This window comes from Nipponia nippon, unplaced genomic scaffold (genome assembly GCF_047370975.1).
Source record: "Nipponia nippon isolate SJK-2023a ecotype South Korea unplaced genomic scaffold, ASM4737097v1 scaffold_1, whole genome shotgun sequence".
Lineage (NCBI taxonomy): Eukaryota > Metazoa > Chordata > Aves > Pelecaniformes > Threskiornithidae > Nipponia > Nipponia nippon.
Genome location: NW_028262290.1, coordinates 139,923,662 through 139,950,057, shown reverse-complemented (window position 1 = coordinate 139,950,057; position 26,396 = coordinate 139,923,662). Strand labels below are relative to the sequence as shown.

The 26,396-nt window shown below is 42.1% G+C and overlaps 1 protein-coding gene across 7 annotated transcripts in view; it reads left to right on the top strand.

Annotated features, from left to right (window-relative positions):
* DYNC1I1 (dynein cytoplasmic 1 intermediate chain 1) overlaps positions 1 to 26,396 on the top strand; it is a 194,264-nt gene that overhangs the window by 103,593 nt on the left and 64,275 nt on the right. For all 7 annotated transcript variants that reach the window (XM_087774455.1, XM_087774501.1, XM_087774482.1 and 4 more), the window contains 4 exons: positions 1,390 to 1,479; positions 10,315 to 10,477; positions 11,582 to 11,681; positions 16,647 to 16,772. In XM_087774455.1, coding sequence (XP_087630581.1) covers positions 1,390 to 1,479; positions 10,315 to 10,477; positions 11,582 to 11,681; positions 16,647 to 16,772 — 479 coding nt within the window. The remainder of the gene's footprint in view (positions 1 to 1,389; positions 1,480 to 10,314; positions 10,478 to 11,581; positions 11,682 to 16,646; positions 16,773 to 26,396) is intronic.

Here is a 26,396-nt window from a genome sequence, read left to right as displayed (position 1 = left end):
TGTCAGCACCAACATCTCCCCAAGAAGCCAGGACTGATTGCAGCCAGCCTTCGCAGAAGAAGGTGCCAGTAGCCAAGCAGTTGAAGTGTGACATGTTGCCCCCTGCCCGCTTCCAGGCCATGTTAACGCGGCAGTCTTAGAGCAGGGAGTGTGCCTGGAGAAGCACCATGTTGCGAGGAACCGTGTGGTGACAGGCAGATTGCTCAGAAAGCCCCGAAGGAACTCCAGTGGTTTTGCTGACGGCTGAATGCCCTGGGGCTGGGACAACATGCGTTCTCTCATGCAAGGGACTGACCCAGGGCGCCAGTGGTGCTTGCTATGCCTTGATGGTGCATCAAGCTCCAGAATCACTCCAGAATAATTCCTCCACAGCCCACAGATTTGCTGATCCTAATTGTTAATTGCTGTAACTCACTCTTTTAGGACCAGGTCTATTTTCAGTCTTCATAGTTCACTGACTCTGGAAGGCAGAGCATCCCTACCCTCTCATAAGTGTGAGTAGGTTGGGCGCCGGCCCTGGGCACTGGAGAATGAATGACGTTGCTGCAACTGGGAACAAGTAATGAGGGTTAGGTAGCCTTTGAGCCATTTTGGTGCATCACTGTCTTTCCAGCTCTGCTTGTATTATGTTTTGGTCTGGACAATCAGAACCCTTGTAACTTCAGACAGACATCAAGGAATGAATAGTTTGCCCTCCTGAATAAAATGAGAACATGTGAGTGTGGGGAGAGAGGGGAAGGGAGAGAGGCATTTGCATAGGTCAGGAAAGGTCATTAAAACATCTGGCAGTAGTAACTGACATGTGTCAAATTTTAGTGTTCATTAAATTCGTATTAATGCAAGAATGGTTCTTAAGCTCCAAATGCCACTTTCGGTTGCTGTGTTCCCCCAGCTGATGGTGATGACTTTTCAGAGCTGCACCACGCTTGTTTGCTTGCTAGTGGCATCTGACCTGAGGTCAGATTTCTATTTAACCCCTTCCTGTAGGTCAAAAGACAAATTAATCTGGTGAGAATTGAATTGGAAATGAGGTGTCTGGATAGCAGGTGTCCCAACTGTGGAATAGCTGCCAGGCTGAAACATGTTTGCATCTGTTCTTATGCCATCCAAGAAGTCGTCTCTGAGGTCAGGGAGATATTCAGCCGACATCTGAGATGGGAAGTTGCCACAGGGAGCACAAGGGGCAGGTGCCCTGTGTTAGCAGATTATCTTGCAGTCTGGGGGGAAATTTCTGAGAGTGTCACTTTGAGTATAAATGTAGACATTTCCATTTATTGTGCGTTTTGCTTTACCTGTGTTTACTATCACTTTATAATCATAAAGAAGATACACTATTTCCCTCTCCCTTAAAGGGGTCAATCTCATAAATCTTTTTCTTCCTTTTTTTAGAGGATGAAGATGATGAAGAGATGGTGGAGCCAAAAGCAGAGGATGACTTGGAGACGGAAAATCAAGACCAGAAGCAGGAAGTGAAAGAAGGTACTTTAAAAAAATGAAAAGGATTTTGTTACAGCTTTAAAGGACTGAATCCTGCAAGTAGTTATTCTCATAGGTAGTTTCCATTATTAAGAACACTGTGGAATCGAAACAGTCACCAGTTTTATTGATTTAGAACCACATGAGTGTCATAAAAGCAGAAAATTGTATCTCAGCAACCCAGCTGGTAGGTCTGAGAAGCTTGTGAAAGGCTTCAGCTGTTTAGAAGAAGCAACATGTCCTCATAATTTGGGAACAAAGTAGGGATTCTTGGATTCCAGGGCTGGTGCTTACTTGTCCTCTGGCTCAAATAGCCTGCTTACATGAAAGATTTAAAACGCGAATGCCAGGCATTCCAGCGGCTCCATAAAGTTAGTTGGTCTTCAGAGGTACTTAGAGCCCGTAACTGCCTGCTTGAGAGGGGCAAACTTAAACCTGGTGGTGGTCAGGAATCTTCCAGCAGAAAACCATTTTACTAAAAAATGTTGACTGTCAAAATAAAATTTTTTTGTAGGAGCTGCCCCAGGGAACTTAAGGTCAAAGCTGAAGCCAGGCAGGTCCAGCCCTTCTATCCATTTCTCTGGATTCAGACACTCTCCAAGGTTACAAGAGACACAAATTCAGGTTACTACTTCTTTCTGGTGCAGACAAGAGACACTTGTTGAAGTGGCGCATGTCAGCACTGGACGCGGTAGATATGCTGCGTGTCTCATTTGCTTCTCTTGGACCTGTTCTAGCTTTCGTAATTAGAAGAGAGATGTGAAATTTGGTCTTCCTCATCTGGGAATTTACTAGAGTATTGGCTATTCTGGTGTGTTGCTTTGAGCAGTCAATGCTCACCCCTGTGTGGAGTGGGGAAAAACAGCTGAAATAGCAGCAGCTCCAGTGTGAGAGGAAATGAGTTTCTTCTCCAGCATTTCTTAGCTCTGTGTCGCCAGGACTGCTCACAGCACTGTTTACCCTCTTGGAAGGTAACTTACTTCCTCAGGTAGGGCCTAAGCCACTTCTTGCTATGGTGATCATCAGGATGATTCTGTCACCTTGGTGTTGTTTTTCACAAGATAATCTCACTATGGGAAAAACATGGAGTCATTTTACAGAGAAGCCCATGAAATAGCTAGCTGTGAATAAAGCAGTGGATGCTTCTTTCTCGTCCAGGGGAGCCTAGCATGATTTACATCAGTGTCCAAAAAACCTGAGTCTGGTGTATATTGCCCACATTCGCAATCCTCACACACTGAAGTGAGTTGCAGCACCAACCATGCTGTTTTGATTATAAATTGATCTTTCTTCCCTTTTAAAAGCATCATAGAAATCGCCCATGCCATAAATCCTGCAGTGTCCGTTGCTCATTAGGTCCTTGTGCAAGCACGGAGGGGGGAACTCACTCCTCCCGCTCCTCATCCTTCTCCTTCTCTCACTGCCCCCAGCCACTGCTGCTGTGGGCAGAGGGGAGCAGCGGGAGCAGCGGTGACAGCAGGAGCAGGAGTCACACAAGAGTCTGCAAAGGCAGAACTGAAGACATGAGCAAGAAACATGGCAACATAGAAAAGCTTACTTTTTCCTGAAGATTATCCTTCCTCCCAAAACTGTGGGGTCAACTCACACCTGGGCTCTAGCAGAGTTTCTCTTTTACTGATGACAATAGGAAGCCATAAAAACCAGTATCACTGCATTTATGCACTGTCCCGAGTTGCTGAATGTCCCTCTAGTATTCAGCTTACAGTTGACCCTACCCCCATTTATTTCCATGTAAAAGTAACGCTAGCGCTTATACCTGGGGAGAAACCACAAACTCCTGCATGAAGAGAAGAAGAAAAAATCTAAATACATTCCTGAACTGATTTGTTTCACTTTTTTGTGGGCTTTCAAGTTAGCCTTTTATGTACTTTGCTGACCGAGCGCCACTGCCAACTTCTTTTATTTCTTTGTTGTGTTTTAGTCTCAGGGCAGTGCTCCCCTTCTCTGCCTAGCAGACCCCCCAGGAACGGTAGATCAACTAGGCTAGTTTAGCACTAGTCTCAGACACACAAACTGCAGGCTGTAAAAGCAAGGCACAGCTTGTTGTAGCAGAACCAGCTTTGGGAGGTGATAACATTTGACTGGGTTCAAGGAAGAAGAAAACGTGCTCATTGCCTGATAGAAAGTGAACTTGACCTGCAGTACATGTCGTGACAGATAAAACAGTGGCGTGCTGATGACTGGCATTAAATGCTGTGAATCAAATGAAGCAGTCATCCCCAAATTGACAGGGAATGGAGTCCCATTTTTAGCATTTGGTGTCGTTCTCTCCCTGTTGGCTTTAGCCCTTTCGCCAACAAAATCCTGTTTTCCTCTCTGTTGTAATCACCCTTCTCATGTTCTGAGCAACATTCAGAGTTTGAAGCCATCGTTTGTGTTTCATGGAAGTGATTAAAACCATGTTACAAGTCAAACAGGAGTTTAGAAGAACATTTCCTGTCGGTGCTGCGCTCTCTGTGCCTACTCAGAATTAATAGCTTTTCTGCAAATTAGCACATAATGGGTTAAAAGCATGTTTATGTTGGCATTAACTACTCTGGCTTCTTTTTCTCTGCAAGGCAAGACAATATTTTGCAAACTTTTTAAAGAATCTCTAATAGATATTATAGTGGCGCCATTCACACTGCTATATAGTAGTTAAGGCTGTGTCAGCACTTCCATTATGAATCCTGTTTTTCAGGGATTTATAACCCAGCCGTAAAAATTTGCTCTGGGCTGAAATTTGGTTTCAGCTCAGGGAGCACATTTTTTAACAGATTAAAAAAAAATCAGCATGGCCTTTTTTGAGTTATAGGAGCGTAAGAAAAAAAACCATGGGAGAAAGAAGTGTGGGGAGAGAAAGGCAGACAATTTTTTCATTAATACAACTCAAAAATAGGTCAGGATGAAAAATAAAGATTGGATCCAGTCTGTTCAGGCTCCCTCTCCCCAAGCCAACAGGACAGGAGTGCTCTATTTTTATAATGGTATTTTAAGAGGAAATGTGATTTTTTTTTTCTCTGTGGTTTATAGGTAGCCCAATTTAATTCTGCAGACATTTATTGCATGCTTAATTTCCTCATCTTCCCCCCCCACACCCCAGAGTTGCTCTGCGGGGTTTGGTGGGATTATTCAGCAGGCACGCAGTGCACCTGCAGTAGGGCAGCCTGCCTGGCGCCACACATCTTGCAGCTCTTCAATGCCATGGAGGTCCTAAGGGCAGAGGAGCAGCTTGAGCCCCCCAGAGTGTTTCTGGAGTGGGAGGTGAAGACCTGGCTTGTTGACCATTTGAAGCATCTAAAGCCTTGGGATGCCTTTGTTCTTCTTCCACGGGGCTGCCTGTTGTCACCCATGTCTCAGGTGCATGGTCTCCCCACCGTCCTTGGAAGAGCCAAGTGTGGGATACCTGCTGGTGAACTGGGCTGGGCTCTGCCTGTTCCCAGCCTCTCCTGACCACATAAACAAGAGAATGTTCCCAAACTGTGGCATCAAGTGGGTTGGGGCTTTCCACCACCAGAGAGCTCTGGAGGTCCACCTAAGGCACCTCTTTGTGTCAGTAGAAACCACATGAACAGCAGGATGGGCTGGGTCTTGAACGTGAGCCTCAACCTGCATTTATCTGAAGCTGTGGATATATCCACAGAAACCTACATGAAAGACTGTGATGGAGGAGGCTGGGATCTGCAGCTTCAAAGACCTGCTGTGCCCCGCTCTTGTCCTGGCTGTGTGCATGGGGCTCAGGTGTCCACACAGCAGGCTGTGGTGGGGGAGACGCTTTAGCTTTCACCAGCTCAGGCTTCAGTATCAGAGAAGCAGGACAGGTTGCCAGCTTTGCCCCTGTGAACTCGTTGAGGTTTGTAATACCCTGTAACGCCACGGTTTCACCGCTGCCGCCACCACGGCGAGCTCAGGTGTGCCGACCCATCCTGAGAGCCCGGCTCAGGTGTGCTCGGGGATGGTGCTCGGCATGGCCCCTGGAGAAGCACGATCAGTGGGAACAGCCCTGCCTGGCACAGTTCCGAATTTAAGGCTCTGGACCCTGCTACTCCAGAACTGAAAAATCCTTACGTGCACTGCAAAATCTCCTTTTACATGGTCAGCAATTGTGCCATGCAGGGGCTTGCGTTTTAAACTCAACACAACCAGGACACGGCCCATATCAAACCAGGGTATGGCACATATCAAGCCTGACAGGAAAGTGAGAAGCACAAGAAAAACAAGGGGATTGCAGGCTATCGGCAGACAAGGACTAAAAGCTGCTGAGAGCCCTTTAGCACCTTGCAATTCTCACGCTGTACATTTCTACTGTCCTCGGTCGTCAGCACATCTGAAGTTTACATGGGTTTAAACACATGCTGAAAGAAATAATACAGCTCTTAAAAGGGTTTTACTAATCTCCTTCTGTCTCTTGTTATATCTCTGGGCTCATAACAAGGCTGCTTCCTGCTTTACTGTTTTTATTAGTTCGCCCTTTCATTCGCTTACTCTTTCTGTTCTTTTTTTCTTTTGCCTTTAATGGACTTCATTTCTTTTGTCAGGTTTTTACAATTGCTTAGGTTCCAGAAGAATATTTTTTATATTCTATTATACTTATTTAAATGTGGCTCTTTTTTCAGGTGGTTGGTTTTTTGATTTTTTTTTTTTTTTAATGTCTGTTTGGCTCCCTTGAGAGAAGACTCGAATCCTGGAATTTAAATATTTCTGAAGGTGATCCTTCACTGTTATCACAACTATTTACGTTATATTTACTACAAACCTGCTTCTGCCAGATAAGAATAAGTCTGCAGCATTTTTTCTCTTAGTTCCTAAAGATCTAAGGAAATGTTTTCGTATCAATTTTTTTTTCTGTTTTGTCCAAGGAAATTTGTGGACCTGATGTGAAATATGGTATTTCTGAGGATCATGTTAAATCACGTGTGAAATTAAAAAATGCTGTTGTTTTTCAGAAATAAGTGTTGAATAAATCTGTTGTTTTCATGTCACATTCAATTTTTGTTACATATTCTAGACCTTTTTGCTCATGCACAAGTGTACAATGTCTTTCATTATGGATATACCTCACATTTTATTCCCCTGCAGTGTCCTCTGTGCATATATAACTGCACAGTGTTTTAATTTTAAATGTAAATTCTATTTTATTTTGTACAGTATTACACATTAACATGAGTACAGGGCTTCTCTGATATATGTTGTTGACCTCATAACCCCAGAGCCACCCGGACAGCACTCTGCTTGTGCGTATGTGATCCCATCGATGTTCCAGTGGATCCGTGAATAGATGGGATGCCCAGTGGCCCTGTTGGGCAGAACTTGGTGGCTGCACCATGGGTCCTCCTGATGTGAGCTGTGCGAGGCCACGGATGGGTTCAGCTCCTCCGAGCAGGAAGCAGAGCACAGGCACAATAGTTCATTACGAAGCTACGGTATAGAAACAAGAGCAAAGTACGGGTCTTCCTTTGCAGGAGCTTTCATTGCACTCCAGGCAATAAGCATGTAACTTTTAGCACTGGTAAGCTAAGCATCGCACTAGGCTTTGTAAGACACGGAAGGTTAGATGTGGTTTGTTTGGTTTATAAGCAAGGGAGAGCAGATACTTGAAGACAAATGCTGTATTCTTACAGGGAATTTCTGAAGATATTGTCACATCACATAGGTGTCGGTGACAAAACAAAACAAAAAATACTTTCATCAGCTACTTATGTTTCTCAGAGTTTTCCTTGAAGAGAGCCTGTGTCTCTTGAAAGCTGAGATCAAAGTAACTGTAAGCTCCCAAATAAGAAGAAAAATTGCAGAAAATTACATAGATTCTTTTTATTTTATTCGAGGTAATGGACAGACAGGGAGAAGGAACAAGGGGAAATGGAAGTGGCTCTGAAAGATAAATGGTTAGAAAATCTTTATATTTGAAAGAACAAGCCTGTCTGTTTTGGTTTTTTTTGCTTATGCTTCATGTATTTGCAGTAGTTACAGCAATGTTTTACACTGGAAAAAGTAATGATGTTAACATTCTTGTAAGAAGAGATTGCCTCAAATAAAACTTCAGAGGCAGCCGAATGAAAGAAGAAAATAAGGTTAAAATATGAAGCTTAATATCACCAGGGGGCATCTGGTGTGTCAGTCAGATGAATGAGGTAAGCTGATTTATGCCCTACAAACTTTAGCCAAGGTGTTTCTGATGCCGAAGAGGGTTTAATAGACTGCTGGCCTCCCACAGATCATTGCTAACTGCAACGGAGATTTTGCTGAGGTAGAACTGCAATCATGTGTGTCTCCATTGCTTGTGAACACTCCACAGCTCCCAAGCTGTTTATTTTTTGCCTTTTCCCTTTCTATTGATTTTTGGTTGTATTTTCTTTGCCAGTTATAGTTGGCAAATGGCCGAGTAATAAATTTATATTTCCAAGCTGTAGAGAGGATTTGATTTAGCAAATAATTTTTACCATTTGGAGCAGTTTAAAATGAGTTTTCCAGTTGCCTTTGCAGTTATTTTCTTCCCTTTTATGCCATTTTGCTGCATTGTCATGCTTGTTGTCTCTGATTCTCGGAAAGCGATGCTTTAGTGGTGACAGTGGGATATTGCCTCATTACAGGCTTCCTTGCCAGATGAGTTCCTTTAGTGCCAATTACTATTCAGTAGCGGACGCTGCAATAGGTCAACCTGTACTTTCTGCTAGTCATTCTTTTTTTTCATATGCATTGCTTCTGTCTAAAGCACTTAGAGGCAAATTGTGCTCCTGCCTTGGTAATTGTTACTCTGCTACTCAGGGGGACCGTGCCGGGGGGGGGGGGGGGGGGGGGCGTAGGTATCCACTGGATGTGTAGAGTTCCACAGGGACCACTAACCTGGCAGTAGGAGGCATAGGGCCAAGGCCGTAGGAGATCATCAAAGGCTAAAGTTTCTAACTTCTTAGCTGCTTTGTCTCCTGAGGGCCAAATTGCTCCCCCACCTTTTGCATTTTTCCTGCCCTCTATATTTAGCCCAGGTGTAGTGCAGAGATTTTGTCTTTCAGAGCTAACACTTTGACCAGTTGAGGCAAACCTAAGCGTGGTGATAACAGCCTCTCCCAGCCACAGGGAGTGCTCTGAAAGCAAGTACGCCGAAAACTGGGGGAGCTGAGTACTGCAGTAGTGCTGACCATGTCACTACTCCTGCCTCCTGTTGCACCTTTCAATCCATCTTTGCCCCTGGGGCCAGTGGTGGCATCGTGCTTGGGCACCAGACCTCACAAATGTAGTGTGAACCACGGGAAAATCAGATGGCAAGCGAGGGCTACATCTCCCTGATAGCTGAAAGCAGCTGTGTGGCATGGCACAGCAACTGGAAAATAATTTCAAACGGCAACTTTAAACTGTGTCACTCCTTGTTTAATTAAGCATTAAGATATGTGTGACAGGGCTGGGAGTTAAACTTTGATGTATACTGGGTGTTCTCTGAGGCACCATGCTGAATTATCTTTTTTGGCTGCTGGTGTTTTAACCCAATATGGCCTAGGGAGACTGCAAGCTCATTTTCACAAGTAAACACCTCAAATCTGAGTGTAAAGCCAATGCAGGAGACTTTTGATCAACAGTTAAACTCTAAGTACGAGTCTCTGTAATTTTGCAATAGATCTGTTTATGATATGTTGTTTGTGTACCTAATTATAAATTTGGGACAAAACCCTCTGTTAGCATAATTCCTGTGATGTCAACAGAGCTTTTCATGCTGGGAATTTAAGCTAGTTGCAAGGTTGGTTTGGTGTAGCTGTAAGGTTACTAACGGCATTTTTTGAAATACAAGTAATTCTGACATATAACTAAAATGATGGTTTAAAAGCACACGTGGGCAAAGGCATAATTGATATACAGCATTGCCACAATATCAATATGACCCTGCTAGTGTAACTGAGAACAGAATTTTGCACCATAGCAATAGCAGCATCCCAATTTCCTTTCCCTCTGATGCTCACATTTGAGTTGGAATTTACCAACAGGTCATTTAAACTGATGGAGACGTAGCATCGGTGCATCCTGCAAAGATAGTATTTTTCAAATGAAGGGCCATACTGGAAATATTGGTTTGGAAGTAAACATGTAGCATGTCTGTGTACGTGTAAAGAAGCAACTTCATCTCGTGGGGGCCAGGCTATCCTGACCGGTGCCAGGAGGTGTGAGCTCCTACCCCATTCCCAGGGCAGCTTTGGCCACGGCTCAGTGGCATTTCTTGCTCTGGCTCTTAGGATTCCTCTGCAAGGAATAAAACTGCCTTAAAGAAACTGGTGTTTGGTCAGTTGCTTTCGATTTTGCTGCCTCAGAGAACATCTTTGGTTATTTACTTCATTGCTTCACAAAAGCTCTAAAGCAGAGACAGAATTTATCAGTGACACCAAGGAGAAATGGGAAGAAGTGAAAGGAGAGATTATGTGAGCCCTTTTAACACAAAGAGCTGTAGTATAACTTAAGGAGATTATTTTATCTTTGGCTTCTCTGACAGGTCCCCTGTTACATAAGTGTTCTGCTTTTTCGAGTCAGGTATCGCCTAAACGTCAGTCACAGCCATTTCCTGAAATAGGAACACGGCGTTTATTTAATTTGGGGGGTTTAAGTATTTTCCATTTCAGAATAATAAATATATGATATAAGATCTCTTCTATGTAAATGCTACATTCTGGGAATATACAGGAGTATGTTTAGATATACTAAAAAACTCTTAGTCATTATTTTAAGAGTAAAGCTTTGATTTTTGTCCTGACATTGCTACGGCAAGCTTTCATGTCAAAAGAAACCCACTGAAGATGTTGATTCATTGGGAAAGGGGTGAAATGTCATACTCTTAACTACATCTTTCCATTTTCCAAGCTCCTCCTAGAGAACTGACAGAAGAAGAAAAACAGCAAGTTCTCCATTCAGAAGAATTCCTGATATTTTTTGACCGGACAATACGTGTAATTGAGCGAGCTTTGGCTGAAGATTCAGACATCTTCTTCGACTACAGTGGCAGAGATGTAGAAGAGAAAGATGGGTCAGTTTGGGGTTTGTTTGCTTTTATAAAATAACCTTTATAAAAGTAATTCCAATGCCAGAGCGCCTTAATTTTAAAACTAAACTAAACATTTCTATAGGTAAGAAAATTTTAAAACCTCTCCCTGAAGACCTGGGTCACTTTGTTAGCGTAAATTATTTTGTAAAATAGCTTCATGCTTTATTGCTCTGGGTTTTTTTCTTTGATGTATTATGCAGGTGGTTTAATTTTTTGGGGATGAAATTTCAAATTCTGAAGAAAAACATTCATAATTGAAATACAGAAATGTGTGTGTACACATGTATACGTAGATGAGCATGTGTATGGTCCAGTGTGCTTGTATCATGATATTTTTACAAATTCAGACTGATGCTGTTTATATTCTACTACTGCCTCAGGTCTGTAATGGATCCCGCTGTGCTATGCATTGTGTGGATGAAAATGATGATCTCCCAAATTGTCTGCAATCTAAACACATAAGACGAGAGGTGACAGGTTGTGCATTCAGCAATTGATAGGGGAGGAGAAGAAGTAAAACTTTTTAGTATGAGAGGAAGTATTTAGATTTCAACAGCTGCGTATCTGTTGAAGCCTCATGGCAAATCAGTAGCTGTGTTGCACTGAAGTTACTTACTGGAGGTTACTCTAGAGCATCGCCCCTGTGACTGGCTAAATGCATCAGTGTGGCAGCGTTGGACCAGCACTGAGCTTCAGCCCATCCTGATGGTGCCAGAAGGCATCCGCTGTCCCCATCACTGGGAGGAGGTGCTGTAACTTTAAGATTTCAGGAATCAAAAATAACAGAGATTTGGTTATAGTTGGAGGTGAAGAATTAGAAAAGGGGGAACTGAATGCCTGATCCAGGCAGAAGATTCAGGAGGGCAGTGGGATATTAAGAAATGTGGTTTTGTGAAACAGATGTAAAAATTGTTCCTTGGTGCAGATTTGTTATCAGCAAGACAGTCAGTGAAAGCAATCAAGGTGGCAGACTTCCCCAGGCTGAGCAGAGGTTTGAGAAGTAGTAGTCAGAAACTTTTGCATTGATTTTCATAGCATTGGAATGCTGGTACTTCAAAAAGTGTCGCTTTGTTTGAATTCACACAGAGATGTTCAAGCAGGAGCCAACCTTTCCTTTAACCGTCAGTTTTATGATGAGCACTGGTCAAAGCATCGTGTTGTCACCTGTATGGATTGGTCTCTTCAGGTAAGATGTGAAGCCGGGAGATATGTTTCCATATCCCTTCTAACTTCTCCATCAAAAAACAAGGCCAGCCTCAGTTTGCCCTTTGTTCTGCAGACTACGATGTTATTTTTTAGCTAACAGCAGGGCCCTGAATGAGCAAATGCATGTTTCTCTGTAAGGAAGAGTAGTGGGCAATAATGAAGCTGTCATTTTTTTTTTATGTTACTTGGTCTTCAAAACCAGGATGTTGTATTAAAACTATAGATTAACAAACCTACTAAGATGAAGGAGTCTTTAGTTTTCCTCCCCCCTCCACTCCTTCAGCACATGGAAATTTTTTTGGGACAAAAGGTTTAAAATTAAACCAATTAAAAATAATTTACTAAATATGTAGTAATTGATTTAATAAATAGTTATACCTAATAATATATAAAATAAAAAATAAGAACGGTGAGGAATAAAATTTATTTTTCTAATATACTAAAACTCAAAATCTGAAAGTATCTGAACAACTTGAAAAGATGGAAAACAGGTCTTTCAAAAAATGCTGGGTCCTCTCTTCAAGCGATGGAAGAGGAGGCTGCAGCTGGCCAGGGGGCATGCTAAAGCAGCGTGCCTGGAATGTATCCAGTTTCTGTGCACCGCAAAGCATTGTCATATTGCAAAATAAAACTGACGATAGAGCTGCTTAAGCTTCCCAAAACCAATACAGCCACATCAGCAAAGCACAGAAACCAGGTTAATTAGTTACTCCGTTGGAGAGCTGGGATTAGCACACACACACATCACCACAGGTCCTGTCAAATTCGTTCGGCTCCAGTTTCACTCCAGCCACCCTCATCCTCTCTGCTTCATCCCTGCTAGCCTGTTCCTAGTTTCCAGCCTGGAGCAAAGCAGTTGGTTTCCCTGGGGAGGAAACGAGGGATACTCTGCTCCAAGCTCCACAATACAGATATAACAAAACTGCTCCAGGAGGACATAGGCTTGAAAAATGCAAATGCAAGCCAGTCTGCCTAGTTGGCCCCAAACCCAGCCTCAGGTGTGCCCTGATGTGTCCAGAGCCCTGATGCAGCCTGGTGTGGGTAGCAAAGATGCTATAGATGTAGCTCAGCCCAGTGCTAAGAACAAGCCTAATCTTAGAAGTAGCTGGTCTTTCTGCACCATGTTAGGTGTTGTGTGGGGAGACGGCATGTGTTTAAGGCCAAGTACGTAAATGGTGCATGCGGGCTGGGGAGAGGCAGTGGATAAGGAGCACAGTGACTCTCGCATCCATCCTTCTCTCCTTCCCCTTGAAATGGCAGCAGGGCTGCTTCCATCCCTCCGGGTACTTCTCAGGGAAGGTGGCAGCTGACTGCAGGGAGGACATGGCAGGCAGCAGGAGGAGAGGAGTTGGAGGGTCTCACCGAGCGGTAGGCTGTGCAGGCCTGGCTGTCCAACCAGGTGTGGTGCACAACAGCCAGCTGCAGAGAGGCTTCTTGCTCGCACCCCGTGTGTGAAATGAAGGATTTATCCCTTTGCTTTCATGCAAAATATCAGCTTAACAACAGGTATGTACTGGTGTGACGTGGGTGGCCTTTAAGCACATATGGATTTCCACAGAAATCAAATATAAGCCTGAGGAAACACTTATCTTAGGTTGTTCACTTGTTCAGGGGCTGGAAATTACATGGAATTCTTATCTGATATTTTCCTAACAGGCAGCTCTTACTGTATTCCCAGGGCAGCAAGAAAAAAAGCCGCCTCAGAAGAGCACTGCCAAATGTAATTGCTCAGCCCCTGGGGCTTGCAGGCATGTTCTGCTTCCCACCTCTTTGTTCCAGGGTGGCCCCTCCTGCCTTTCCCTCCGTTAACTCTTCACGCTCAGCTCCTGGACACCCCAGCGGGGGCTTCTCCTCTCCGGCAGCTTCTCCATGCTGGGGGGCTTCTAAACGCCACCCCACACCGAGTTGGGAGGAGGGACTTGCCTCCTCTCTTGCCTGCTTTGAGGTGTATCATGCGGCAGGAGCTGCAGCCGGACGGATGTATTTCACCTAACTGCTAGCTCTGCTTCTCACTCACGCTCCAGGACATAGCAGTGTCCAGTATGCCAAAGGATAGCTTGAATAATCATGGGAACTGCAGAACACGTTGCTCAATTTTCTGCGATAAAACTGTTGCTGCAAAACAGCCTGGAGGCAAATAGAAGCTTAATCAAACAAAGGACCTTGATGCATTGATTAAACAAGTTTTTCTGTTCCCAGTCACATGTAAAATACGGTCCCAAACATGTGGGATCGTTCATACCATTAAAGCTAACCCACTAGCCCCTGGATTCTTTTGCAGAGCAAAGAGAAAACAGCTTAGATGCTTCATCAAGGATCTAAGGGAAAGGCCCAACAGACTCAGTGTAAACATAGAGAGTGGGATCACCTTGCTCTGTCCATGAGGAGGTAACTTAGCTCATCTAAAGCCAAGAAAACCACAGTCTCAGGGGTACTGCTGTGTCTCTCTTGACTCTCAGGCAGCAGCCTTGAATGCTGTTTCCCACAGCACCATTTCCACGTTGTTTTCAGTTGCAGTCACAGGACAGCTGGGCATCTGGTGACAACCGAAATTCTGTAAATGCAAGTAGATTGAATGATACGACGAGCGTGCAATGCCAGCGTAGATTTGTGCTGTACTTAGCTCACTTTTTTAAGAGTCAAAAAGCCTCATAATGGTGTTGCCCAGCTAGCTATGACCCCAGCATATGTGTAAACTTGAAACTGTATTTATTTCCAGTCAGATGCAGAAACTGTGATTGCAAAACCTACATATAGACCAGCAAGATTTGAGTCACTGTTTGTTTATGGCCAGACACGCTGCCAACCAGAACATGCTCGCTAAACTTTCCAGGAGTGTGACCCAACCCCAAAGTGCCTCTAAACTGGTGCTTCAGACCTGGTCGCACGCCCTAGCTGGCTGCAGTGATGCTGGTGGAAGGGCTTGTCGCTCCTGCCTGCCAAGGTATCTGCCCCTTCACGACTGCGGGCTCAGCTGCTCACGCTAGTGGTACCTAACCTGTTCAGCCAAAACAAGATGCCCTGGCAAGAGCCTGCTGTGCACACTGTTTACTTGGACCTGGGCCAACATGGGATGAAAAGGTTCAAAGGAGAAGCTGAGCTCGCTGTTCAGAAGTGGTTGTAATTCCTGTCGCAGAAGAGAGAGAGAAGGGGGGTGAGATGGATGAGAGCAGTGGAGGGCAGGCTGTCACAACTGTGTCCAAAGAGGTGGGTCTCAGGTGTGGGATTAAACCACCCTCAGGTCTCCCTCAGTTCTTGAGGAGGGAGAAGAGGTGATTGGTCAGCTGCATGCTCTAAATCCCGTGCAAGTTATTTGGGTGCTAAATTGCCCTTACAAGCTGTGCCAGCAGCCAGGGTTTGCCGGGATGTATGTACAACCCAGTCAGAGCTGCCCCAAAATGGGAAAGAGGCAGCTATGGTGGCCACGTGTCATTGCTGGTTCTCCCACACGTGGGTCCAGGCTCATTTGCAACGATGAGCTTGAATAGAAAAATCATCAGCTCCATGATGTATTATCCATGGAAGTGGGAAAGAACAGCTGCTGAAGGCAAAAGTTATAGCTGTGCACATTATTTCTTCCAAATGGATTTTGAGAGCAGAGAGGTTCAAACCTCAACAATAATGATATAAAGGGTGGTGGGAGTTTTTTTGTTTGTAAAATGCCTGGTGTGGACCAAATTCACAGCTCCCAGTAGTACTATTGGCAGTTTCTTTGTCCCACTTCCTTTACATTTACCAGCTGTGCTGTTCCCCTATAAAGTGGTGAATGGTTTGGCAGCAATTTACCTGGGAAAGACAAAAAGTGACAATGATTTGCGGAGATCATGGAGAAATTTTGAGGGAAACCATTCCTAGTTTACAAGAGGAGGGTGTGGGTCCTGCAGAGCTTGGGCTGCTGGCTCGTTGGTCTGCAGAAGCCACGTGCTTTTCTCTGGACATGCCATAAGGTCCACTGCCTTACTTTGACTATTTAGAGAGAAGGACAGAAGCTACCACAGGTGCCTACTGTCAAACATGTGAGAGTGGAGAACTGGCTGCTATTGTATAGGCAGAAAGTAATTGATGTTTTGTGGGCAAATTGTTACTTCTTATAGTGTTTTGAAACAACAGAAGGTCATCAACATAATGTGAAAATCTGATTTTTCATATATAATACTATGTGTGTGTGTATATATATATATAAACAGAGCAAATACATATGTTTGTGTTGCATATCTACTTCTATACATCAGTGGATAATGGGTGTACAAGCAAATATGGATCTGATTTTAGAGTGCTCATTGCATCAATCTTACTGAGTCAGTGGAATTTGAGGTCACTCTGTGCTTTACAAGATGACCTCAGCATCTTGCAAAATTGAGCTTCTGTGAAGAAAATGTTCCGTTTGCTATTTGAATCATCAAGAAGAGCTTTCAAGTTGATTCTATGCGTAACTGAATAGGAAGAGTGCATAATGAAATAAGAAAGAATAGTTTTCAGGGGTGCTGAAAAAAATGTGAATTTCGGAATAAAAGCAAGTCAACACTATGGTCATAGTGTTTTTATTATCAAAACCAATTAAGACAATGGTTTGTCCCTGAAGAAATGGTTAAGCAAATACATTAGAATTACTCAAGCTTTCAGATTTTTCCTCTTCCTTGCTTTGCATTCCCTTTACGAATATCCTGCTAGTTGTCTTTTCAGAGAATTACCTGCAGAAAAGAACATTGCCTTTGTGGTATCCGAGAATAACTCAGAGAGAGCAAGGAGCAGGGGCTTTAAGGATGTCAGGGACAAGTAAAATACAAAACCAAAATGAAGCCGAATACTATGATTGGACTTAGTGTGTAATATAATTAAAACCAGATATTGCACATGTAGTGTGAGATTATTTCTGTCTCATTTGATTTTGCATAGGTTCTTCATCATCCATCTTATTTCATTTGCTTTTTCTTTTCCTTTCTAGTACCCTGAGTTGATGGTTGCATCTTATAACAATAACGAAGATGCCCCACATGAACCTGATGGGGTAGCCTTGGTATGGAACATGAAGTTCAAGAAAACCACACCGGAATATGTTTTCCATTGTCAGGTAAGACTGAGGAAGCCATTAATTTCAAGCTAGACAAAACAGAGTTTACTACATGGTGCATCTGCCCACTGTTTATATGAAGAGGTTGAGGTTAAAAATAAGCATTTTTGGAAAAAGTACAAGCAGCAGTCCAATGTTTTTAGAAGGCAACCAGCCTTCTCAAACAATACTGAAAGCCTGTCAGGGCTGCGTGTCATTCTTTGTCTATTTAAAACAGTCCCTAGGAGATTTAGTTTATAAAGCCCCTGCACTTATGAAGTAACTGTGGTGTACCACTTCCTCATCCAGGCAGCAACATATGCTTTCCCACCCACGTTAGCTTCCTCGCATCCTCTGCACTCCAAGCTGCCTACCCTTGCCGTGGTTCTGCTCAATATCGTGTTTTGCCTTTAAAATTGGGAAGTACATTTTGCATTTCTGGGCATGCATTTTACTTACGGCTTGATAAAAATGGTCTCGATTACAAGGACTACTCCACCAACTCCTGTTTGACTGTCCTGTAGGTTAGCAAACCAGTGCTTCACTTCAGTCAATGCTACTTTATGACCATACTGTTTTAGAAGTTTATGGACAATTCAAAATATTTGGATGTTTTATAGGTCTTTCTATAGGTCTTATAGGTATTTCTATAGGTCTGTTTACTCCTCTTTTGCCACTGCTTTTGTGTGTGAAATGGCACAGCCTCGTATGGACAGAAATGTTCTGCTCATTGGCTCTATCTCCATCAAACTGGCCAAATTGTGGAACAGGGCTTGGGCCAAATTTCCAACCTCTTCATTAATATCCTTCTGTGGTAATTAAATACAGGACAGTGGTATTCAAAAAGCCATATGGAAAAGTTTCAGCAAGTAAAACTTAACAATCAGAGATTAGTAAAATGCAGATTATTCTGCGGTAAAAATTGCTTCTCTTGGAAGGATATGTATTACCTGGCTAATTGTGTAAGCTAAGTGTCATTTTACATTCAAGGACCAAACATCTTTTTGAACTAAGTTTATGTTTGGACTTGGGTACATTATCAGATGTAACATAGTGGGAGGGAGTTGCTGGAATGGAAGTTACTGCTTCAACCCGATTAAGTAACCTTTAATTCTGGGCATGTTTTTCTAATTTGCTATACTGAAAAACAACTTCACAAGGAGTCTAGGCCTGCACAGCAAATACGCCATACAGATTTATATACATATATATGTATGTGTGTGTGTGTGTTACCTTTGAAATGAGAACTTGTTTTCTGGATATCATATTCGGCAGACTGATGTGTTCTTTCAGACTGCTTAAGATCTTAGCTCAGATCCCATGTTCAAGTTCTTCTAGGATGTACATGCAGCTTAATGTTTTAAACAAAATATTCAAGAGAAGAGATTGCCCATTGCATTTTCAGAAAGAATAATCCTTAAGCTAGATTGAGTTTGCAAGATAATAACCAGATTTAGGGTAGCCCTTCTGACTACACAAAGGAGAGATTGACTACAGACATAACAATGATGTGCTCCATTAATTAAAAATTCTATCTAGTTTTAAAAGTAGGTACACTTAAACAGGGGAGGTATCACTCACGAAATTGAAAGCATTGAGGCAGGCTATACTGTCCATTAGAAAAACAAACATAGGACAACGTGGTGGCCAGAGATTTCGCCTGGCGGAGCTTCTAATTCTCCCATTAAGTTGAATGTCCCCCTTTTTAGAACTGGAACCTTAAAACCTGTAAATTGAGAGGCACATATGGCACTGTGCTTTCACATGCATCCTGGATTCATCATCTTTCAGTTAAATGAAATCAGTTCTTCTGTCCATGAGAAATATTTATTTTCTTGGTCAAACTGTCCACAGATAATTTGCATTATAAGTCCATGATGAGTTGGAACCATGTTATGGGGCTTCTGACATGTGGAATATCTTCTGCGTCTCAGATCAGATGGGGATACCCACATGAGATTAAATGGGGAAGCAAAAAGCATGGGACTTGGTCTCTTGAACACAGGTTTTGTTCTGACTGACTCAGATGGAAAATAAGAAAAAAAAATTATCTTAGCTCAGAGTCTGGAATTCAGTTCTGTAGATCATCATGTTATTCTGTTAGTGGAAACCGACTGTATTATTAGTCAGCCCTATATCATTTATATTACCATTTTGCAAGAGAAACATTCCCTTATTCAGTCCTGATTCAGTCATTTCTCTAGGTCTTCTGTGAGACAGGCCCAGTTTTTCTTCCATAATACATGACCTTACAACAGTCCAGCCCAGCAGCTAGAGATGAACACACACCTTATCATTACAGCTATGTTGCCCAGATAGGACAAACACAGCATTTTGAGTGTATTTTCCGAATAGATCTCTGTTTTCCTTTCCAAAGACTTTCTGTAAAACCGTGGTCTTAATAAATACTATATGGTGCTGACTAATATACCTTTTGCCCTTCAATTTGTGGGCTCACAGAATGAGATACAAGCAATTAGAAACTCATTTCAGATGTGACTGTCAAGGAACTAATGCAAGCCACTTCTGAGAAGCCAAATCAATAAATAGGTGTATGAAGCCATTTCTGAGGAACTTCTAAGAAATTCCACCTCAGGAGTTCTGATAACATCAATAGAAATAAATATGTGAAACATCTCTGGACAGCTAAAGAGCTGGCTGAACTTCAGGAGGTAGAACTATAGATACCTCTTGTGCACATTTGGTAAATTCCTGAAGGTAGGAACCGTAATGTTTTCTGTCTTTCCTGGTGCATTATACAGATTTAAATGAGATGATTACCAATGAATTTCTTAATTTTCTTTACCTCTTTCTATGACTTTTTGTAATCTTACATAGGATCACTGAAATTGTCATAATCAGAACAACAGTCTTTCCCAGTGCCTTTGCTGAAAGTTGCCAGAACCCAGGGGCTTCAACTACAGCTGTCTATCAGCCATGGCAGACAATGAGGCAAAAATCTACCATCAACGATGTTTTTTCCTAACTCCAATCAGCAAAACGTTTGATTTCAGTCCTCAAATGTGAGGGATGATGTAATGTAAATGTTTATCTTAGCTGTTGTCACTAATGATCTTACTGTTATGAAATTCTTGCCCAATTTAAAGTCATATTAGGTTGGTGGCTCATTAATACAGTGTAGGTGGTAGTAAATTTCACGGCTCTACAATATGTTGTGCTACAAATAGTGGGTTCAATTTTAGTTAATATGCATTAAGGGAAAAATGACTATATCATCCACATGGACTTGTTTACTCATTAATTCATGTGAACTGCCATGTGATCTATCAAATCCTTTCTAAACAAAACAGTCCTCCTGACTTCTACTCTCTCCTCCTGTGGAATATTTATTTTCTTCTACTTGTTTTATTTTTGCACTTCTTTGGGTTTTTATATTTCTACTTTACCCAGTGATGTGCTGACAGTATTTTAGCTGGGACTCCCACAGATTTTTTCCTCTATAGCTCATCATACATCTCTTTACCACAAGGTTAGAAATGGGAAAACAAGGAAGAGTGAGGGATCGGGCAATTCGTTAATTTGTTTTCCTATGCAAGCAAAAAAATGTTGTCTCAGAAGCAAAATCAAAGTGGAAGAGTGATATCATTTGCCAAAGGAATGAACGCTCAATGCTTTCCTTAGGTAGTGAGAAATAAATTGAGCATGCAGTTAATACTGCAGAGTACAGACTGGGAATGTCCTTGTAGGGAAGAGTCAGGGATGTCCTCTTCCCCCACGCTGGAGCATCACAAACTCTTGCTGTAATCCAGTGCATTCCAAAGGCAAAACCCAAGCCTTTCAGAAGTACTTTATGAGGCCCTGTGGATGAATCATCCCTGGTTGGGTTGGTTTGGCAGTATCCAGAGAGGGAATGAATTCCAGCAAAGACATGGAAATCACATTGACTCTCCCTCGTTTTGGTGGGAGAGTTTTAAGCAGTGGTTCACACTGCTTCTCTCAGCTACTGATTGTCTGCTTTTAGGTGGGAGTGACAAAAACAAAAATAGTATGGCATGGTTATTGATGATATGACTCAACATGAGCTCGATCCTATATTGATTTATGCAATGCATGGGGCTGGCCTTGTATGTGAACATTCCTGTACTATTGATTGATAGAGTAGCGTCAATGATATTTCTCAGTCTTACTCTCTTTCTTAGAAACTGCTTATATGTCCATAATGTGTTTTTTCACTGAACAAACAAATAAAAATCTACATTACCCATTAATTATGAGGATTATTTGCAATGCAATGCCCATCATTTATGTACTACTGGTCACCTCTGCCCATGATGTTGTTTCTCTCTCCTGGTGGGCTGATCTAAACATTCTAAGCCAAAGTGACCTGAAGAAATATCTGAAACTTTGCACTAACATATCTGGTTGAGTGAGGCAAATGAGAACTCAGACTGTCTTTGCCCTAAAGTGGCTAGTTGAAGTCTAAGCTATTATACCCTTCCTTTCAGCAGGGCCTGTTAGCATGGGTACAGCACTGCTCTTATACCAGATCTCATAGCTTTTGGGTTAGAGCTGATCTACAGAGACGGAAGATACAAGGGAAAGAAATAATCAGTGGGTCTAGTAGGCTTTAGGTTATTGCAAACCATTTCCTTTCTTCTGGAACCAAACAGGGGTTATTAAAGTCGGTTGAGGTATCTGGACCTCAGCTTCAAACATTCATCACTTCAGGAGAGGAGGGGTGGGGAGAAGACAGCTAAAGATATTAGTTTCATGCAAATAAACCAAATTGAATGTTACTTTCTGATTTGGAGGACTCTGCATTGTGTTTGGAAAGTTTGATGAATTCTGCTTTCCTACACCCAGTCTAATGATAGCAGCAACAAAAAAAAAAATGCTACATTGACTGCATTTTGATTTATTATAGATTATTTCCTGATATATTAATTTCCTCTTTCTCAGCTATGTCTTTTCCAAATGTCTCAAAAGGGCAGTGAGAAGTACAAATTTGACACTTAGAAGTAACTCCATTCAGCATATTTTTAAGGAAGGAGAGCACATGTGAAGTAGCTTTTATTTGAGGAAGCAGTAACCATTTAAGAGTTCTTTCAAGAAGTTAGATCGACTTTTAGCATAATGACAAAAAGATTTCAGCAGTATATCACTTTTAATAGCTGCAGCTATTTCTGTCCTTTTCCTAAAATGCCATGCAGCCAGATTTACTTGGTTGGTTCCATCTCTTTACTAAACTGTCAGTTTTTTGTGGGATATGGGACTTGTGTTTTCTATTTTAATTTCAAGAAAAGCTGTCCATGCTTGGAAAATATTGGTGAATTGGGTACAGAGATCAGCCACTCAGCCGCACCACAAAATGTTTCATTCTCCCCTAGCTTTTTTGTAGTGGTTTCTATACACTGTCATTAAGTTATGTGTTTGACCGCTCTTCATTGCTTATCCTGGTGTGGTCTTTCCCTTTTCAACTGAATGGATGGAGTCAGAAATGCATATCTTAGAATTAGATGCACTGAGGTAAGTGAAGGGCTATATTTAGTGGCTGATATTGGCCAGAGTTGCCTTTTTTTTTTCCTGGTTTGGTTCCTTTGTTGTTGTCTGCTCTTTCAAAATCAACATAAATTCCTTCAGATGTGCTTTTTGCTCCAGCAGCCTGCCTTCTAAAGGTGCTGAGCGCCCAAATCCACGAGACTTGTGTGCAGAGCAGGCTGAGGTAACAGCATGAATGACTAATATCCTCCTTTTCCTCTTGTCCTTGAGTTTCCTTCACTGTGGAAGCCAGACCAGAGCTCAGTCCCAGAACTTTAAAAGAAAAGTACTACAACAAGTTTAATTGTCAAGAAAGTATGCTTGGAATACTTAAAAAATAAAGAAAATGTTCTCTGATAATTATATTGGTGTTTTTCCATAAAGGCTTCCTCACTTTGTTGCTGTTATCTAAGTTTCAAGTAAGGTTTCAGCTCTTCAGAGCCATAAAAGAAATGACAGCCCCTAAGACTCCCTCCAAGCTTCCCAGAATTTCCTAAGCAAAATCAATGTGAAGAACCAGCAGCATATCCAGTTCCAGAGCTGACTTGTCTAGTTCCTCAGTTTCTAGTGAGAGGGGGCACCTGTGGTCAGTCTTTAAAGGGCTGCAAATCTCAGAGAAGACATGTGGCTCTGAGCTCACTGCAAATTTAAAAAAAAAAAAAAATGCCAGCTTTGGAAAAGGCTTTTTCATCAAAAAGTGTCCAGTTGTTAAAATAGAACTGGTCAACAGAAGATAAGTAGGTTTGATGGGTAACCACTGAAGCTTGGTGCATGGTGGGAGAACGAGAGACAATGGGAGAAGAGAAGTTCAGACTACATGGAAGGAAAAGGCTTTTCCCCATGAGGATGGTCAAGCATTGAAGCAGGTTGTCCAGATTGCGCAGTCTCCATCATTGTCTTTTCAAGACAGGCTGGTTGAAGCCCTGAGCAACCTCGTCTAATCTCACAGCTGGCCCTGCTTTGAACAGGAGGTTGGACTAGAGAGGTCCTGAGGTCTTTTCCAACCTGAATTGTCCTGTAATCCTATAATCCTGGACATGAATCAGATTCTGCCTGTTTTTGTGGCAGTTCTCTGGTAAGTGGACCTCTGAATGTCTGCCTTTGAAGATGCTGGGTCAGCTCCCGTACTGGGAATGCTCCAGTACCCAGGGACCCAAATTTGTTGCAGAATTTCTGTAACACATACCAAAATGTTGTAAAATGAATCAGGTAGGACTTCTTCCTACATACAGAGGTTGTTTTGTTTTCATTTCTGTTTCGTTTCCTTCTATGCGTCATTGGTAGGATGATCTTTGTGGAGCTGCCTAGAGCTCTTCCCTGCCTGTTTTCCAGGACACTTTGTTGCTATTACATTTGTGACTACGTGGTTATTTGCACATTTCAATAATTCATGCAGATGTATAGGTGGACCATTTTGAATTAAAATTTGGAAGAATTTCCAACTGTGCTACTGGGGGAGGAGAACAGTTTCAGCTGTGGCTTGTGATAGAAGGACTTACTCATTCTGTTCTTATTTTAAAACTTTTTTCCTCTGTCCTGTTGTGTTTGTCCAGGCTGGAACATAGAAATGCAGAGCACAATTTGTGCTGTGAGGATTTCAGTAAACAGCCCATGTCTTGTCTGTTAGGCTTTTGTTTTAGATTCTTCCTCCTGTTCTCAGTTGATGACAACTGTCTTTTTTTGCTGCTCTTATTGGAGTTTACACCATTTCTGCCTTTGGTGATTATAAATAACTATCATTTGGCCTAAGATTAGTGCTCCAATACTTGTGGAGAGATTGTGTGTGAGTCAGTAGAAGTCACACCCACACATCCAAAGGCTGAATGTAGTATTTGGAAAATGGTTTTCGGTGTCATAGGTGAGAGGAGAGAGCTGCCTGCAGCAGGTTTGTAGAGGGGGACAAAGAGGACCAAATATACAAGGGGCAGAGTCTCCTGTCTCCTGGATACTACTGAACTCAGAGGCATCACCGGGGGAGGACAGAAAAGGCACGGAAAATGTGGAAATGTATATTCTGTCTTGGGTGCTACAGTGTCTTACACAGTCCTGAAATCACCAATATGAAATGCCCCAAGTGAGCCTCAAGTCCTGCCTTATTGCTGAAATGCCACAGCTGTTAATGTGGCATCTGCTAGCATCTGCAGCTCAAGAAAAAGTATGCCATGCTTTCCACATAGCCTTTCAGTCCTAAAATCTCTTTAAAATTACTTTACTTCCACACGAAATCAAATCATAATATTTTTCCTAACAGGACTGGGAGAAGGAAACCTTCTTCCAGGCAAGGATGGAGAGAAACTAAGCATCATTATTTAGACTGAAGGGATGTCAACTGGATCCACAGAGCCTTCCCTTGGGCCTACCTGTGTCTTTCCTAGCCCTTAGCAAAGCTGCTTTTTCCATGATGACGCAGATCTATTGCTCTCTTGTGCAGAACCCTGAAGAGCAACACACCCATCAAAGCCAATGTGTACACTAGAACAGCAAAACTGTATGCCATATCCCCTCAGTCTGTGAAATGACTGCTAATACAAAAGGTGGGTGCAGTTTCCCTGTTAGTAATTAACATTCTGAATTACTTGAGCGCTGTGTTTATACATAACAAAGTCTGCTAGCAACAGAATGCTCCTTTGCTTAGAGCAATGCTTACCATAGATCATCTTCCCCATTTGAAACGGAGATTTCAATTATGAATCAAAGAATTAGGAAGTGACAAATTTGCTTGTCTTGGATAGAAAATTTTAGGTGGTTCTTGCTTCTAAGACTTTTTTGGAGGGGATAGATTATCATACATTTAAATGATATGCTGTCACTACTAGCAATAGCATCGTGCTTTTTGTAGGTGTTAAAATAGTGATTTGTAATGAATCTATACTTAAAGATGCTGTTTCCCTTCTTCACATTCACATATTCTTCCTTTCAGACCAAATATAAAGAATATGTTGGCCACTCGATACAGCAGGCATTCTTTTTTTTTTTTTTTAAGTTTCTTTGTTTCACTGATAAGTTGCATTGTACCTTTCTGAATTACTGGCATCTAATATGCAATATGCAAATAATGCAATTTGGAGCAAACCTAACCTTTGAATTTGTGGAGTTAGACATGCAGTATTTTTAAACTTTAGCTAGCTAAGGAAAAAAAAAGGTCTCAGTCAAAAACTATATTTCATAAGAGAAAATTATAGTGATATTGATGGTTTGCCAAAACCTCAACCAGTGACAAAATCCACAGAGTGTCCTGAAAGAGATGCCTTTGCAAAACCATTCCTTTGCAGATGGCTTAGATTATTGATACTTACAAACACATGACATTCGTTCGACTCAGAATTTTGAAAAACTCTCTTGATAAAAAATGCAAATTTGTCACACTATCCCAAAATCGCAGAGAAAAAAATCACCAAATCCTGCAATTGTTCCTGAGGGTGTTTTATAGGTTAGTAGTTGTTGATTTGGTTACATTTCAACATGACCTAGTGTAAAATATTTTAAGAAAAAAGAAGGAAGGAAGGGAAAAAAGAGCATAAGTTTCCTTTGTTGATGTGAACATTAAGTTTTAAAGTTTTTCTTGTATATCTGAAACTCCCAGTGCTAAAAGGGTTTTGGGGGAACAAGAAATGCGGGATCAGATGTGAAATCAATAAGTCATTGGGATCCTTCCACGGAATTTTTTTCCATAAAGGATATAAAATACCATGCAATTCCCTAGCTGCACTGCAAATGATGGATAAACAGCCATAGGCATGACTTTTCTGTTTGGGTTATGTAACTGTTCTCAGTGCAAGCTACTTGCAATGGAGACTACATTTGGTCCGAATTCGAGAAAATTATTTTCACCTCATGATTTTTGTCTCTGTGGGAGCTCTATGTGAGGAGTGAAGCCTCTTTCTGTGTTACCTGGCACAAAATATAAAACAGTTACTCTTCTAAAGTGCTGTAAAAGGCCCCAGAAACCAAGGAATCCATCATTACAGCCTGGGATACAACTGTCCTCTGCCTTAGGTCTAAAATCAACAGTTTTCCACCCTCTGCCCCCACGTCTGGATGACTGACAAGTACTTTCCTGAAAAGAACTTTTGTATACAGGCAACATTGATTTAATGATGATTAACACTCCCTGCTTCCCACAAAGGGAAAGCCGAAGCACGTGCT